Source organism: Aptenodytes forsteri, unplaced genomic scaffold (assembly GCF_000699145.1).
Source record: "Aptenodytes forsteri isolate BGI_AS27 unplaced genomic scaffold, ASM69914v1 Scaffold289, whole genome shotgun sequence".
In the NCBI taxonomy this organism is placed as follows: Eukaryota; Metazoa; Chordata; class Aves; order Sphenisciformes; family Spheniscidae; genus Aptenodytes; species Aptenodytes forsteri.
The window spans coordinates 1,185,472-1,201,325 of NW_008795025.1; the positions used below are offsets into that span (position 1 = coordinate 1,185,472).

General features: G+C 40.2%; 1 protein-coding gene across 2 annotated transcripts in view; it reads right to left on the reverse strand.

The window, feature by feature from the left end:
- The window catches only part of SMG7 (SMG7, nonsense mediated mRNA decay factor), a 47,290-nt gene that overhangs the window by 12,403 nt on the left and 19,033 nt on the right, over positions 1 to 15,854 (reverse strand). For both annotated transcript variants that reach the window (XM_019471167.1, XM_009275839.2), the window contains exons 6-15: positions 14,170 to 14,341; positions 13,265 to 13,336; positions 12,542 to 12,692; positions 12,057 to 12,192; positions 9,787 to 9,949; positions 8,286 to 8,442; positions 5,727 to 5,797; positions 5,331 to 5,391; positions 4,537 to 4,656; positions 3,352 to 3,787 (exon numbers count right to left, since the gene is read on the reverse strand). In XM_019471167.1, the coding sequence (XP_019326712.1) occupies positions 3,352 to 3,787; positions 4,537 to 4,656; positions 5,331 to 5,391; positions 5,727 to 5,797; positions 8,286 to 8,442; positions 9,787 to 9,949; positions 12,057 to 12,192; positions 12,542 to 12,692; positions 13,265 to 13,336; positions 14,170 to 14,341 (1,539 nt within the window). The remainder of the gene's footprint in view (positions 1 to 3,351; positions 3,788 to 4,536; positions 4,657 to 5,330; positions 5,392 to 5,726; positions 5,798 to 8,285; positions 8,443 to 9,786; positions 9,950 to 12,056; positions 12,193 to 12,541; positions 12,693 to 13,264; positions 13,337 to 14,169; positions 14,342 to 15,854) is intronic.

A 15,854-nucleotide genomic window follows, 5' to 3' on the forward strand; every position in this document is an offset into this window, starting at 1 on the left:
CTTCAACCTAACTCATGCTACTTACCTGCAGCACCTTAAAAAACAAACACTACCACGTTCTTCCTAGGGAACTCTTTCAGCCTAACCCATACGGTGATGTATATGCACAAACTCCTGCATACTATGAAATTCTTTTGACCGAGAGCATACAAGACAAATAGCAGAAGTGCTTAACCTCTTTCAGTTTACTGTGTAACTGCTGTATGTTCTGTTAAAAGAGCTGCACCAGTTAAAGGCAGAGAGAAGAATGTAATGTAATGTTTACCTGATTCTGAGTCTGCTGCGGTCTGGGTCTTCCTGGAGAGGAAGACAGAGGGGAAGACTACTTTCCCTTTCTGTTCAGCTCGGCAGAACTGCCTGGAATGCAAGATGGAGCAGGCAGGAAAAAGACAGCAAGCAAGGAACCCGGGCAATACAGAAAGGGCCCAGGAACAGACCTGACGCCAAGCCTCAAAGGTGATTGAAAGAAAGGGTTTTATCAAGGACCAAATTAAAAAAAATCCAAACCAAACAAACCAAAACTGTGTGGGGTTTATTTCAACATTTAGTGCTGCTGAGTTGAAAGGAGTTAGAGGGCAGGTCTTTTCTACTACTTTTTACAGTAGTAAAGGGGTAGATGCATTCAAACGCTTTCTTAAGTTCTTTTTCAAATAATTCTGAATTTGCCCATTCAGAAATTATGGGAGTGTAGTTTATTTTTGGTTTTTAATTAAAAAAGTAGATTGTAAGACTGGGAGGTTTGGGTGCATTTTTGATCTCCTGCTAGAAGAAGTCAGGAGGGAACTCCACCTCAAGGTTCTGGCTGATGCTAAGCACCATGAATAATGCAGCCCCTGCTCATGCTGCATCTATTCGCTGCCCACCTTAGCCCTTCATCACATTCTGTATATTCAACTTATATCGTGCTAGCCCTTTTTTCTCTGCAATGAGTCAAACATTTTTATAACCCATACTGAGAGCTATGCATTCTTTTATAGCAATGTTGGAGAGAATTCAAGGACACTCTTCCTGCCGTAGGATTTCAAAACATGAGCTCTAGCCCATCATAAACTCAAAGCTGCTATAACACATTTCCAAAGGTGGCTTCCAAAAGACCCCCCTGCATGATTTATAGTTAACTTGTAAAAGCTAAGTAACTAAAATTGATTAATCAAGACAGACAAATTTCAGTTGCTTCCCTGCTTCTACTTGACCTCATCTCAGAAGTGTCAATACTACCAAATATTTACTCCCCCAGTGGTCCTGAGGGTTCCTACATGGTGCTTGAGAGAAGCATCATTTCACAGTGGTCTCTTAAGAGTACGTCACACCTTGAGCAAGTCTGCATGCAACCTTCCTTGGCACCTAACATTATTTTCTCTAAAGAGCAGAGATTCAACCTATGCCACACTTTCATGATCCTGTCTGAGCGTGGAAGTTTTCCACTGATCTGCGCAACAGGACTAATTACTTTCATATAACATTCTTAACATTTTTGCTAAGTAGGAGCTGCAACATTTGTAGCATTTAGGCTTTTGAAGGCAATAAGCTATGGAGAAGATAAAAGCCTGAAATATCAAGGAAGGCCAAAGCAGAGTGCTAACAGACCACCAGTCGGTGCAAAACCTGCACTGGTTTCTCCTCAGTCAGGGGGAAGCAAACCTTCCCCATCTTCTGGCGTAGGTCTAGATAATTAAGTCCACCAAACTATATAAAACAAAAGGCATTTCATTGTAATAGTTGCCATAACAAATACAGCTGATGGAACTAAAAAAGTCGAAATGAATTTCTATTCAACAAGAGATGAAGAGTAACCAACCACATCAGAACAGATTCCGCTACGGCTGGGTTTGAAATAAGTTTTTCCTGGGTTTGTTATCTCTTAAGACTAAGACAAGCAAATTTCTCATAAATCAGCCGAGTTAGAATTAAAATATCTTCCCTACCCAAAAAACTACACATACTTCTCAGAAGATCTGGTGGGTTTTATCAGCCTCAAGTCCTTATTTTGCAAGACAAGGGCACGAACACTGAAACTGGGAGTTGTGCTCAGGCCTGCAACCACATTCCAGACGCATTCAACAAATAAATAAGAAACCTGCTATTCTAACTCACCTAAGTTGTTTTTCAGATACCAGACTCTTGTTCAGTGACTCATGAACAATTGCCACATGGTTTCTGTAGGCTACTCCCCTTTACCCCCGCGTTGGTAGGACCCCCTGCAAAACCAACTGCATAACACTGCCAGTTCAGACCTTCCATTTCATAACGATGACGTTTAACAGCAAATAAACAGGAGAACAAGAAGAATGATCCAAGGGTCCTAACACCACAGGCTGGAAAGACTGAAAGAGCTGGTTTGTCTAGCCTAGGGAGAACAAGACCTCAATTACACAGGCCTTCAGAGCAGTTGCAAAGAGGACGACTTAAGTTATTCTGCAGACCTGTCCTGGGAAGTAGTAATAGGCTTACACAGAGGCAAGGGAGATGAAGTGCATTAGGAAATAATTTCCACTTGCAAGAACAGTGAAGAACTGTCACAGTTTCTCTAGGGAAATAATAGAGTCTCCATCACTATCATTAAATGCCTCCAGACGTCATCAGGGAATGACTGAGATGCAGCCAAACTATCCAGGTACAGATCAGATCAACCCTGAAACTCTACACCCTTATCTACAACTCAATGAAAGTCAGACCAGTAAATTCACTATCTACTTACGAGGTGAGCATTTTTGTACATAATGCTCACAGAAATAAGGGAAAAATGCCTCAAAAATATGACTGAGAAAAGAGCAGCTCATAGGAAAACCAACAATTTTGAGCAAGCGCCTGAGCACAGAATTACAGTTTAAGTGCAGTGTGGCTTTCCTTACTTCCCAGGGGGCCACCTGACTGCATGCACAGTATGGAGGATCTTATTCCACATAAACAACTGGGTGCTTTTGGGATGTGTTTAATTTATTGAATGTACACAAGTCAACTGAACCAAAAATGCAGAGTACCCAGATCCTTCACAACAGACCAAGAACATAACTAAGAACTGGCCATGCAAACTGCCTTGGTAGCCTGAATAATTTGTGGAACAGGTAAAGTCTGTTTTTTAAGACAGTTAACATAGCAAAATCACCTTTCATTGCTCCCTACCTTTTCCTCCCCAACAAACTGAGACAGCATCAAGGAAAAGGGCAGAGACCCAAAGATCACTAATACCTGGTCTTTGAGATAGATGTGTTTATTTTTTTTTGTGCATTAGCTGTACCTGCAGGGCCCACAGTGAGACCTCGACTCTACTGTACTCTATACAAGCAGCGACAGCCCTGACACAAACATCATACTGCCTAAGACACAGTATCCTTCGATCTAAAGGCTTACCTGAACTGCCACGTTCTGCTTTCCTGCTTCCTGCATCTTATCCAAGCCGCATTTCTTGGTCTCATTCTTTCTTTTATTGTTATCCTTCTTTCCATCATTCTTATTGGCTACTATTCCTTTGCTATAGTCCCGTCTTTCCCTACCTACATCTTTAGGGGGATAGATTCGCCCTTGCTCTCTGTTAATTTCCCGTGGCTTGATGTTCTCTTTGAACGTGACCATTGGTTTTTCTCCTGAGTCACAGTTGTTGTTCAGACTTCTGCCAGAGGACAGAACTGATTTGAGTCCAGGGCTCCCATCTGTAGATAGCGGCTCTGCAATAGATGTTTCCTGCAAGGCGAGACTCTCTTTGGCTTCACTAGGGTCCTCTAGTAATAATTCCGGGATTTCCGTCAAAAACAACAGCTTTCCTACCTCATTTTCACACTGAATCAACCTGAAAGAGACAGAAAGGAATTGAAAAGTAAGTAGGAATAATTTTTCACAGGACAACCCACTTCCCCAAATTACATAAGCAGAAAGTCAACATATCCACCACGCATCTCTTCACCCCAGCAACAAGATATTACATCACATCTCCCAGCTAAGGGCATTCTCTAGCATGACGTAAGCTCACATCCTAACACTCTTGCTACCACTTCAAATACTGTTTCCACTTAGCTGTGCTGCAGTATCACTAAAAAGGACTCAAACATCATGCTTTACTCCAGATACATTCCCTATCATAATTAGTCTATGAAGCAATGGCATGCTGACCCACAGAACATGTTATCAGCGCTGTCAGCATCTTGCATTCACATATCTAATTGCTGTGTCAAATAGCGAGGAAAATAAAGCTCAACTCTGGCACCTGCGTTACCTAAGCTTACAGCAGCAACTGAAACACACAGGTGCCACTTAGAATCATAGAATCATAGAATCACTGAGGTTGGAAAAGACCTCCAAGATCATCGAGTCCAACCGTCGACCCAACACCACCACCCACTAAACCATGTCCCTAAGTGCCTCATCTGCTCGTCTTTTAAATACCTCCAGGGATGGGGACTCAACCACTTCCCGGGGCAGCCTGTCCAATGTTTAACCACTCTTTCAGTAAGGAAATTTTTCCTCACGTTCAATCTAAACCTCCCCTGGCGCAACTGGAGGCCATTTCCTCTCATCCTATCGCTAGTTACTTGCAATTACCTCGGCTGGTTATCAGCAATCCATTTGCCTGTGAAGATCAGACGCTGTTGCCGTATCCGACGTTGTTGCCCTTCCTTATCTCCTGTAATTGCCTGGTGGCCTTTGGAAAAATCCAAGTTCCTAGTATCAACATAGGAGAGGGAGTAATATTAATTACACAATTATCCTCTGCAACATCATATTTCTTTAGAAATACAACTCGTCAGCATTACTCTATTATAAGCTGTGAAATTTCACCAGATCCTATTCAAAACGTGACTGTTACAGATGTCTGATTTACAGACGCAATTCTCTTCTGGTAAGATGCATCTACATTAAAGAGGTTGGTGGGTTTTTTTTAAAAAACAAAAGGCTGAAAGCTCATCTGTGTGATACTCAAAACCACAAAAATAATAGTTGAGATGAATACATCTAATATTTAGTCGGCATTTGTGCATGATGTTAGGTACAGGGACACAGTTAAAAACAGTAAAAAAATCGGCAAAGTAAAAACACATCAAGCAGTTTTCAGGTAAAAGTATTCCTTTCCTTACTTCTTATATTTTTCCCTTTCAATTTACTAATCTGAAGACTAGAGAAAAAAACCAAAAAAGTCATGAGCTATATTATAAGCTCAGGACTTTCCCCAGAGTTTAACTACGTTATCTATTACAGTTGTTTTGCAAAGATACCTACATCAATCCATACATTAGTAAGTAAATAAATCTCATAAATAAGATATTATAGAGAACAGGTCAATGTCTATCAAAGTAGTGACATCAGCAAGAGTACAGTTTCCTTCAGCTGTCACCTACCTGAAGGAGGGCCTCAAAGCCAAGAATCCTTGCAATTCAAATTCTTCTGGAAGGGGGGTTGCTGGTGAATAGACAGTAAACAGCGTAAGGAAAGCATGAATGCATTGAGTACAGTATCATAAGTAGATAACTCAGCAAGGTCACCATACATAGTAAAGCATTTTATTAACATGTTCATCTGTACTGGTCTACCCTGCAATGTGAGGAGCTCAGGAATGATAAAGTAGAGCAAAGTCTGCTCAGCACGAAAAAGCAGCATTTGCAAAGTATTCATATGCACTAATACTAGACGACAACTTGCTCCCTTATTTGCTCTTTAACTGCAATTCCCCATAACATCAGGAAAAACGTGCATCGTTCCCACCTCTCTACAGCGCAGACTAAAAGCATCCTTACCATTATTATTGGATAGATCTTCTTCATGAGGCTGGAAGCTGTTTAGAAGAGAAATCAGCCAGGGCCATATGCTACAAACCAAAACACAAACAAACCGTAAGTGAAAACTACAAAACATGGAATCTACCCACCTTACTAAGAAAACATTGAACTCTGTTACGGTCACAGCTTCCATTAATCCTTTGATTCCCAAGAAAAGTTTAAGCTTCTCCCAAGTGTCAGGGAAAAGATCACTTCCTTGAAGAACTTAATTTTTTAAAAAGTCAGTCTAAAGTTACCAAGGTAGCCAGACTCTTGCAGCAGTGTTCATTATCCAGCAAGTCAGAAAGCCTACTATGAATTTAACTAGACAAAACTATTGCATGAACACAAGTTCAGAGCACCTGTTTGCAATTCATGTTTTCCAGTCCAAAGCTGACTGCTCTCAAGGCACAGTAAATTAATCAGTTGGGAAGCAAAACCATTTATCAAGATACAGCTGTGGAGAAGTAATTCTGTTCTGTGAACATTTAACACTGTACGGTAGCACTGAAACAATTACCAGAAGGGTAAGAACGTCTAAGTAAGGGTTGCACTAAGACCATTAAACTAGAGGTTAACTGGCAGTCTCCTTGCCTTGCACTGGCAATACCAGTACAAGCAATGACTGGAAATTCTTTACAAAGGCCCTGGAGCAAATAATTTAAAAATTGCAACAATCACTGTGTAGGTGGTTAACATTTAACTGCCACCAACAGGCTACTTTCTCTTATTTTTTAAAAGCTCCAACCCAAAAGTCTAAGCATCCTTCTCCTTTTGTGATGGGCATCAAGTCCATGGAGGCAACAGAAAACTATTTTAAGAAGGTGCCCACTGTGCTCAGTGTTAGAGAAATGAATCTCCATCCTCCCTCAGCAAGGCTTTCAGCCATCATCCAGCACCTGGATTGGAGAATGCAATGTGCACCCGAAAGGCTGAGGTCAGCCGCTTTCCTGCATCGCCATAGGGACTGGAAACATTAATGTTTATGCTTATTCTCTACACTAAACTAAGCAATAGCTCCTTCCCATGACTGACAAGGAACAGAAGGAGGAAAAAAGGGAGAGCGCAAGTCTGTTGCAATCTAAAGTAAACTGCAATCTTCCCATACAACATTTGAAATAATGAGATTTCATAATAAGAGATCTCTAAAGAAGGGTGATGTAGTGACACATGTAAAAATCTAGACCTAATGTGGCTTCCACAGGGCAGGTCTGGAAAACACATTTCCAAAGAGCACACACTAGTATTGATAGTCATTTCTGTCCTCAGTTCTTGCCTTCAGATTTATCTACGATGAGCACCTGAGAACATCACATTATCACACCACAGATTTAAAAACCAAGCATGTTCTTTAAAGAGAGTCTGATAGTTTTATGGGCAGAAGTACCTACTCTGGCTAACTCAATGTACATTCACTCCTGAAGATTCATTTTGATACTCCATAAAGTACTGCCTGCATCTCCTCTCTGCAAGGACTACTTTATATCAAGTAGTAATCTTCCCTATTAAAATACTGGTATAAAGTCTTCCTTCAGAATATGCACACAGTAATACTTATTACCATCTCAAAACAATTTGTGAACTCTTATTTTCCTCAATCTTGCCTTCAGGAACTCTGGAAATCAAGTTCCCAAAGTTCCAGGGCTTTAGGTTTTGCACACATTTGAGCGAGTCTTATTACTCATTTAGCAAACTGAGGTTACAGGGACCCCTGCTCCCCATACATCAACGTACAGAAAATGTGAGCCTTGGCCAGAATCACATCTTACAGCACACTGCCAAGAGAGCTGAAACCACTGTGGCACATTGCACAAGATCAGCTAAGCAAGCTGGTTTCACACTGTTTTCCTTATAGTGGCCATCCTAGGAAAAATACTCATCCAACTGTGTCAGTAACAATCACTCCAATCTGAAGAAACATCTTACAGGTCAGAAACACTTTATTGAATTGTTATAATTAATGAAAAGTTAACAGGCTATAAAAAAAGTTGGTGAGTTTTGAACTATTTAAGCCTAAGTTTATGAGATTAGAGGTAGAAGTGAAAAAATCAGAGCAACAGCCCAGAATAGTAATGCCTGTGCTGACATTTAAAGACCCCCTCTACTAAATTCAGTTTAATTCCTGGATGATGAGCCAGGAAAACTGGATTCCAGCACTGCCCAAGAGATGGCTTAATGCATGAAATTAAGGCAAGTGTTTTCCTGCCACCTACCTCAATAAATCTGAGAAATCATTACAATAGATTAGACTAACAGTACACTCAGTAGTTATGCTCAAGTCAGACATTATAAAGTAGATCCCTCTGATCTTAAAAAAAAGTTACATGCAAACCTAAATCCAATTAAAACAGTGAATTTGCTCATGTAGCCCACAAGCCTCATGTTTTGTTTTATGAACTTTTTAGCACATACATTCTCTATCATTTTGATGTCTCTAATAATGAGTTATACGATCAGTTTTCCCATTACTAATTTGTGTATCATCAGTTATTATTACTTTATGCAATTAAATGTATCAAAAGAAAGATTAACACTCACTACCGTCTTTCATCAACCACTGCCTCCTGGAAAACACTGGGCCTAAGTTTCAGCCAGTCCATTGAAACCTTCACAGCTGGAAGAGGATATGCAGCCCCAGAGTCCTCCTGGTAGTCATTTTGTAAAGGACACTTGCACAGAACTCCAAGAAAGGACACTAGAAACGGAGCAGGGAAAAAAACAAAACAAAAAACAAACGATGCAGGAATGACACTTTAAAGTTGACCACATAACCTAATCAAACACATCACACCCATAAAACCCTGTTCTTAAGAGCTAGTTCTTTAGAACAAAGCAGCAAAATTACTTAATCTTAAAAAATCCACCAGCAGATCAGAACATCTTTTTTTCAATAGTTTTCTACCATGAAGCAGAATCTTGGCGGTTTTTTCTCCCCTCTTCTTTTTAAGTGTCATGGCAAATCATTTTGGTAAGTTAACAAAATCTGGTGAGACAAGTCCATTACAAAAATATTCATTCATTTATTTATTAGAAATGATCAACTCAACTATCCATCTGCATTTTATCCACTTTCCCAGGTCAGCAGGCACACAAATCCACCGGAGCTAGCTCTGCAGGCAGGCACCCAGCTTGGCCCTGTGAGGGGACACAGCTGAGAGGCGGTTTTTCTCCCCTCTTCTTTTTAAGTGTCATGGCAAATCATTTTGGTAAGTTAACAAAATCTGGTGAGACAAGTCCATTACAAAAATATTCATTCATTTATTTATTAGAAATGATCAACTCAACTATCCATCTGCATTTTATCCACTTTCCCAGGTCAGCAGGCACACAAATCCACCGGAGCTAGCTCTGCAGGCAGGCACCCAGCTTGGCCCTGTGAGGGGACACAGCTGAGAAACAGTAACCACACCAGCGTGACCACGGTGGTTTCAGAATCAACTCCAGGCTGGAATCTGAAGAAATTCAGCTATTCAGAAATTTATGTGTTTACGAACAAGGCCAAGCTGATCATGGGCCGGATCGGGTTAAGCAAACCAGCATTATGTGGCTAGAGTCTAAAATGCTCTGCACTCCCACTTATTGCCTAGTTGATATTATCAAGAGCACAGAAGCAGTTGAGGTCCTAGTTCAGCCAGCTTCAACTTCAGTCCTGTTGAATCAGAACTAGCTCCATTCAAAGCAACTCAAACTGCATTGTGGCCAACTGCAGAGCAGCCCCCCAAGCAGGGTACTACCCACTGCCAAGTTGGATCCAACTTTGCACCAAAGTTAAAATGTTCTTTCAGAACCAGGAAAAAGATGCAGAGTTCTGTAAGGCTTCAAACAGAGTAAGTCCAGGGCACATAAATCCAGTGTTAGTCAGCACTGCTAGACATAAATGATCCTGCGCAACCACCTTTTCTCTTAACTTTCTTCCATAACATCTATTCTCATCACTTACCTCACACAACCATTAAGCTAGATATTGACAGCAAATTACTAATGGATTCCAGATAAAAATGAAAGAGAAATACAAAAATCAATCAGTTTTCATACTTACTGAAGAGAGCCAGCAACTGTGTCCAGCAGAGCTGCTCATCCTGGCTGTAGCTGTGCTGCTCCGTTTCATTGCTGAAGTCTCGCAGGTGATGTAGTTGAAACAGATTGATAACAGTAATATGTACTAACTGCTGAGAATTGAAGGCCTTTTGGAATAACAACCTCTGCAACAAAGACATGTATGATGTATGTATTTTTATATGGTAAAGCACACACTTGAAAGGATAAATAGTTGCTGCTTCACTGCTTGACTAATGCTTCTGCCCTTAAGGCAACATTCATTCTAGATTTTATATTCAGGTCATCCCTATTAGCACAGCACTGGGCTTCCCAGGAGGACGTGGGCGGATGCCCACTCTTAAGCCCAAGGTTTTTGCTCATACACCAACTCATGTGCACAACAAATCAACATCCCCTTGGATATGGTTCTCTTTCAGAGCAAGTGCAACTTTAACATGCAATGACAGCATTGCAATGCAACTGCAAGAATTGTAGAGGCATCTATATCCACTGTATTTTTCAGTCTTTCAAAGAAACAGCATGGAGAAGGTGACATTTTAAAAAACACCCCAGGAAAATTTAACTACTCTGTGGTTATGTATTAAAGACTAATTCCACATCTGACTTCATGGGTCATGGAATGCCATGGTGAACTAAAATAGCACGAGCTATTTACAAATGCATTTCAGTAACTATGCTGTAAAAGACACCTCTCTCCGAACAGGAAAAGAAACTTTAATGCTTTTTTTAGAGCATTGTGAAAAAAAGGAGATATCCTAAACTACAACCAACTTCTCTTCAGACACAACAGTCAAGGAGGCAAGTGGATTAACCAGCATAAGCATCAGGAAAAGGTTTGAGCTCCATGTTCAACCCTGATTTTTAGTTAAGGGCATGAAGCACTCTACAGCTGACAACTCAAAGCGGCAGAGCTGTCAGCAGCAGAATCATGGGTCTGGCTGAACACTCCTAACCCTATGACTGCTCTCCTCATTCAGAGTTAAAATCAGCCACAAAGTTAAAGTGATTATCCACCATACAGCCAATTTCACATCTACATTCAACCCATTTAAGTCAGAAGAGTTGCTCTCTAGTAAATTAAGCCTTATGTTGCATAATATAAACAAAAAAGTAATCTAAGCAACAAAGCAGGGCTCAGTTAGCTCTATTTTAACACCCTGGATCAGTTCAGAAAAATAAGAGTGTTCCACATGCCTGAGCAATGCTCATAATTATTGATTATAAGCACTGTGGAAAAAGCAGTACTTGTTCAACAGCCAACATCACACACAAAAAGAGAGATACTATTATTTAATTTTGAAACAACATGAACTCCCAGTGTTCAAGCAGCTCACATTCAAAGCTAATACAATTCACAGCAAGTTTTGTGGGTTTTTTACATTTATTTTAAAGACAGTTTGGACCTAGCTGTAGCAGCCCAATTCAATGCAAAAATACAAAAAGACACTGTAAAGAACATTTGTGATTCTTTATATTGCTAAGACCACCTTCCCTTTCTTAATTTGGAAAAGCATCAACTGCTCTGTTGAACATATCCATACTACCTGCTCATTTTCCACAAATGAAGCTGCTGAAGCAGAGCAGTTTCCAAAAGGCACCTAACAGTTAATACAATGTCCTCTTTGAAATTGTACTACCTTGTATAAATACCTTACAAAATTCTCTTTGTTTCAATCTTTGCTATATTGTCCAACTTAATGAGATGGCTATATAATTAATGGGTACTCCTGGATTTTCCAGAGGAAATGTGTTGTGAATAGTTTTAGTCTACACACAAATTAAGGTTGTACTGGAACACTTTTTAAAGGCAAACCGCTGACAGGAGAGGCAAGTTGTCTGAGGAAGATTAAAAGCAGCCTTAATAACCAGTGGGAGTGAATGAATGCCATCCAAAAATGAAGCTCTCAAAATTCCTCAGGCAACTGAGCCAAGCCTTCCCAGATGAATCAAGTGCTTTTCACAAGTATCCAAGAATCATCCAGGTTAAAGAGCAGAGAATCAACGGCGGTCACTGATTTCTCCTGTATCTCCACCAATCACGCACCACATGTCAAATGGGAATAATCCCTACTATTTGCAGAAGTCAACAGAACTATCCAGTGTTAGCTGCGATGCAAACCTTCCATAACCGGCTACTTGAGCTTCCTGTATTTCAGCATGTGAAATAGTTATTATTGGACTGTAATTTCAGAACTCAGCTGCTAAAAATACTCTCCTCAATACACTAATTAATACGTTGTTAGAACTAACCTTGAACTGTTCTTCCAGCTTTTCTCGAAGAGGGCTCAGCTTCTCCAAGCTCTTACTCAGGTACACATGCCCATGGAATTTAATAAATGCCTTGATGAAGTCAGACACGCTCCATCGAGTCTTCACCTCATCACGACTACACTCAGAACAGAAATATTGGACTTCAGTCTTTGGAATTAGACACAGCTGCACATAACATTACATACTTCATCTGTTAAGTTCAAGAAAGGAGGAATGTCCATGCAAAGCTACTTTTCCATGTTGGCACAATATGCTTATTTCCTGCATTCACTATTCACGCTCAGGAGCATCCCAGACACAAACTAGTCTTTGTTCCATACACGTGTAAGGATGCTGTAACTGGACAGGGGTCAAGGAACTTCTGTTTCTACTACCAAATATGAATAACTTCTGGCAAGGGAGGTACATTTGGAAGAAGTCTCCTCCATCTTATCCGAGCGGAAATACATTATGCTTAGTCTTACCTTTCCAGTGCTTTAGAAAGTGCTTTTTGTAGGTTAGTGGAGGCAGCTGGGAAAGGAAATTTCACAGCAATGCTTCTGCAGTAGTAGAAAATTGTGGTCAAGTGGTCTCCTTTGGAGGAAGCTAGAATAGCCAACTGATTATAAGGCTGACCTAAGGGAGAAAAAAACAAGTTGTCCAACAAGTTGTCATGGACTGAAGCGTGCTAGATTTCAGCCTAAGTATGGTCACCTTAAAAGGGAGCACAAAGTCCTAAAATCTTCAGCATACAAGGTTGTATACATGATACAAGGTTGTATACAAGCGTATACATATACAAGCATACATGAGCAACTTGAAAAGTCCAATTTTAGCTACTAAACTTTACAAACTGGCATGTGAACAAGCAATAAAAGAAAAAATGCTGCTGGTAGGCAGGTTTTCAGTAATTGTACTTTATAACATTAATGTAACAGTATAATGTAGCAGTAGTGGAACCTTGGAATGAAGCTGCGCATTAACTTTTTTTTTTTTAAATCTTCACAAAAAGGAGACAAGTGACAGATCAGGCAAACAGCTACTATCTAAACGATTTACCAATGGGTCAGGCTTTGTTGCATTATTTTTTTGGGTATTTGGGGAGGAAGTTTTATATAAAAGCCCAAGTTTCCAACTGCCACACAAGAAAAGCAAATACCCCAAATCTTCTGTTAGAATTATGAACGTAAAAGGCATCCCAGACTCACCATTAGAAGGGACAAGCTGAGCTGCATGTCTGTAGTAAGACTCTGCCTGGCTGGTCTGATTCCTATAGCGAGCTAAGAAAACAACAAAAAAAAACAAGTTGAGACAAAAAAATTCAACTCTCCCACACTTACTTTAATACAACCCAGTTTACCCGAAATTTTAGAAATAAGCATCAGAACACCACACAACTACACCAAGCAGCATGGAGATTCAAAGTGTTGAATTCTAAGGTGGTTGTTTTTCCTCAGATCCTATTGTCACAGCTTACCAGTTCTTATTTAGAAAGATGCTGTACCAACAGCATCACATCCAGACAGCTAGAAATATTTTTCATACTTCCTTGCACAATCAGCAACTAGATCTACTTTTAGGTAATTACAAAAGCAATTGCAGATTCCTGTGAAAAGAGAACTTTCTACAACACACAGTTCTAATCAACAAAGAAATAAACCTGTTGAACTTAATGTAAAAGAGAAACGTCGTTTATGAAAGGCTGGATTTCTAACTGTTGCCTTTGTATACAAGATTTAAAAGTAATGTTCTGAAATGGAGAAGTATGCTAGCCTGCTGCAACAAGCTTTTGTAATAGTTACCGGTTTCAACATTTCACCATGCCTACCAGCTATTAACATGATTAGCATGCTAGAAGACAGAGTCTAGCAAATCACTAGAAAGCTAGTGATTAACTGTCTCCACGTGTTAATGTGTAACACACATTAGAAAAGACTAACAGCACTGCTTTCCAGACCTTTCCCCCTGCAGCAACCGCCAAACATACAATCAGCTACTACCTGCTAATTTGGAGCACACTTGGTCAGTTGCCCAGGGTACGTACAGATCCCTCTTTCTGAAGGCTGAACACAGGTAGAACTGTGTCCCACCTTTTTTTCCTTCAAAAACTCACCAATATCTCCAAGGTGGACAAGGCAGTGCTGGCAGATGTAAGAGCAGGAGCTAGATTGTGGCTTCACTATGGCGCTGGTGTGCGTCTGTTTATTGCTAATGATTCCCAGCTGGGAAGACTTTACACGACATGGCAAGTCTACATTAAAAACTGTGCACAATTCCTGTAATAACTAGAAAAACAAGTCTAGTTTAGTAGCAGCTAGAGACAGTAATCAGAAAAGTACTGAAACAACAGACAAAACTACCAGGTCATCACTCGGATGCACGGATTAGCTAAACATATTTTAAGCGAACAAGCCTAGGTTACTGAAAGTGAGACTTTAAATTACATTCTCCATATGGAAGTCATTGAGCACCATGCTGCGTTATTCTGCCCAGAACCATGAAGAGAAGTTTTACTTCTCTTCTGTAAAAGCTGTGCAACCCAAACCAGTAAGCAACTCAATTCCCATGATACTTGGTAATTTAAGTATGCATCAGTGGAGATTGATTAGAGGTCTAAAAATCTTGCTGCTTTTTTTTTTTTTTTTTTTTTTTTTTTAAACAGGCCACTCAAGAGGAACAGTCTTTTTTACACCTAGATGAAGTGACACCATTCTCTGAAAACAAGAGAAAGGAATGCCACTCATCCTCCGAAGAAGCTTGTTCCAACACAATAAACAGCACTACCCTGGCTTAAACTTTAGAGAGAAGCCAGAACAAAACCAAGTTTGTAGGCAATGCAAGGCAATACTGGCCAACAGTTCAGTGGCGGAGTTGTCAGTAAATATTTGTGCTAAGCTAACAGTGAGACTCTTTCAAAGAACAAGGCATCAGCTACTTGATCAAATATCTCAAAAGCTGATTGAAGGAAAACCTGAACTTTGCCATTCTAATTAGTGCTTTGGAAGTTTTTCCTAATGGACTCCAGCAAATACTCTGGAAAGTAACAGTAACCATGTAGCGATGAAACGTGTTTGTTCTACTCTGTTACAGGGTTAAAAATGCAAGTAAGAATTGACAGACTTTCTCCCAGCTGGGAACATACTCAGTCTCCAAATAAGACAGACCTGCAGCAGGGTTCCACTTCCAGATAAAGGCATATAGAAAGCCCAGGGCTGACAGAGATGCACATTCCGTCAATAGCTAAACATGCAATGTGGTGCTTTTGCTTGCTGCAGAAAAAGGTTTGTGTTACACCTCCCTCCCCTTTTGCTCTGTCTTTTATACAGTAGATAAAAAAAAAAATCCCCAAATGAGAGGGATCTTTCAGATGAGAGCTGGATAAAAGAGAGAAACTTGACATCTTCCAACATACTGAATTAGGAGAATTCATGCTCTCTTTCAAAGATGTCATTTACACAGGCCTTACAGTTGGAGAGCAGGTATCTTGCCTGAGCAAAATCTTTATAGACTAAAAACGATTAGTTTTTTTTTTTGCTGGGACGATTAACATCACAGCAAACAGAGAAAGACAACCCAGTCGAAGGTGTCATACACAAGAGCAGCAAAATTCCCTGACACACCACAGGGAAGAACAAGACTTTTGCAAGACAAACTGTGTAGATGGTAGAAAATCCTTGGCAACCATGCCACAGCCTGTCAAACTGGCTGCTTCAAACAAGCAGCTTTCCAAAAAACAATGCCCAAGGGGAGAGGGGGAAAAAAAAAAAAAAAAGAAAAAAACAGGTTCTGGGAAAAAGC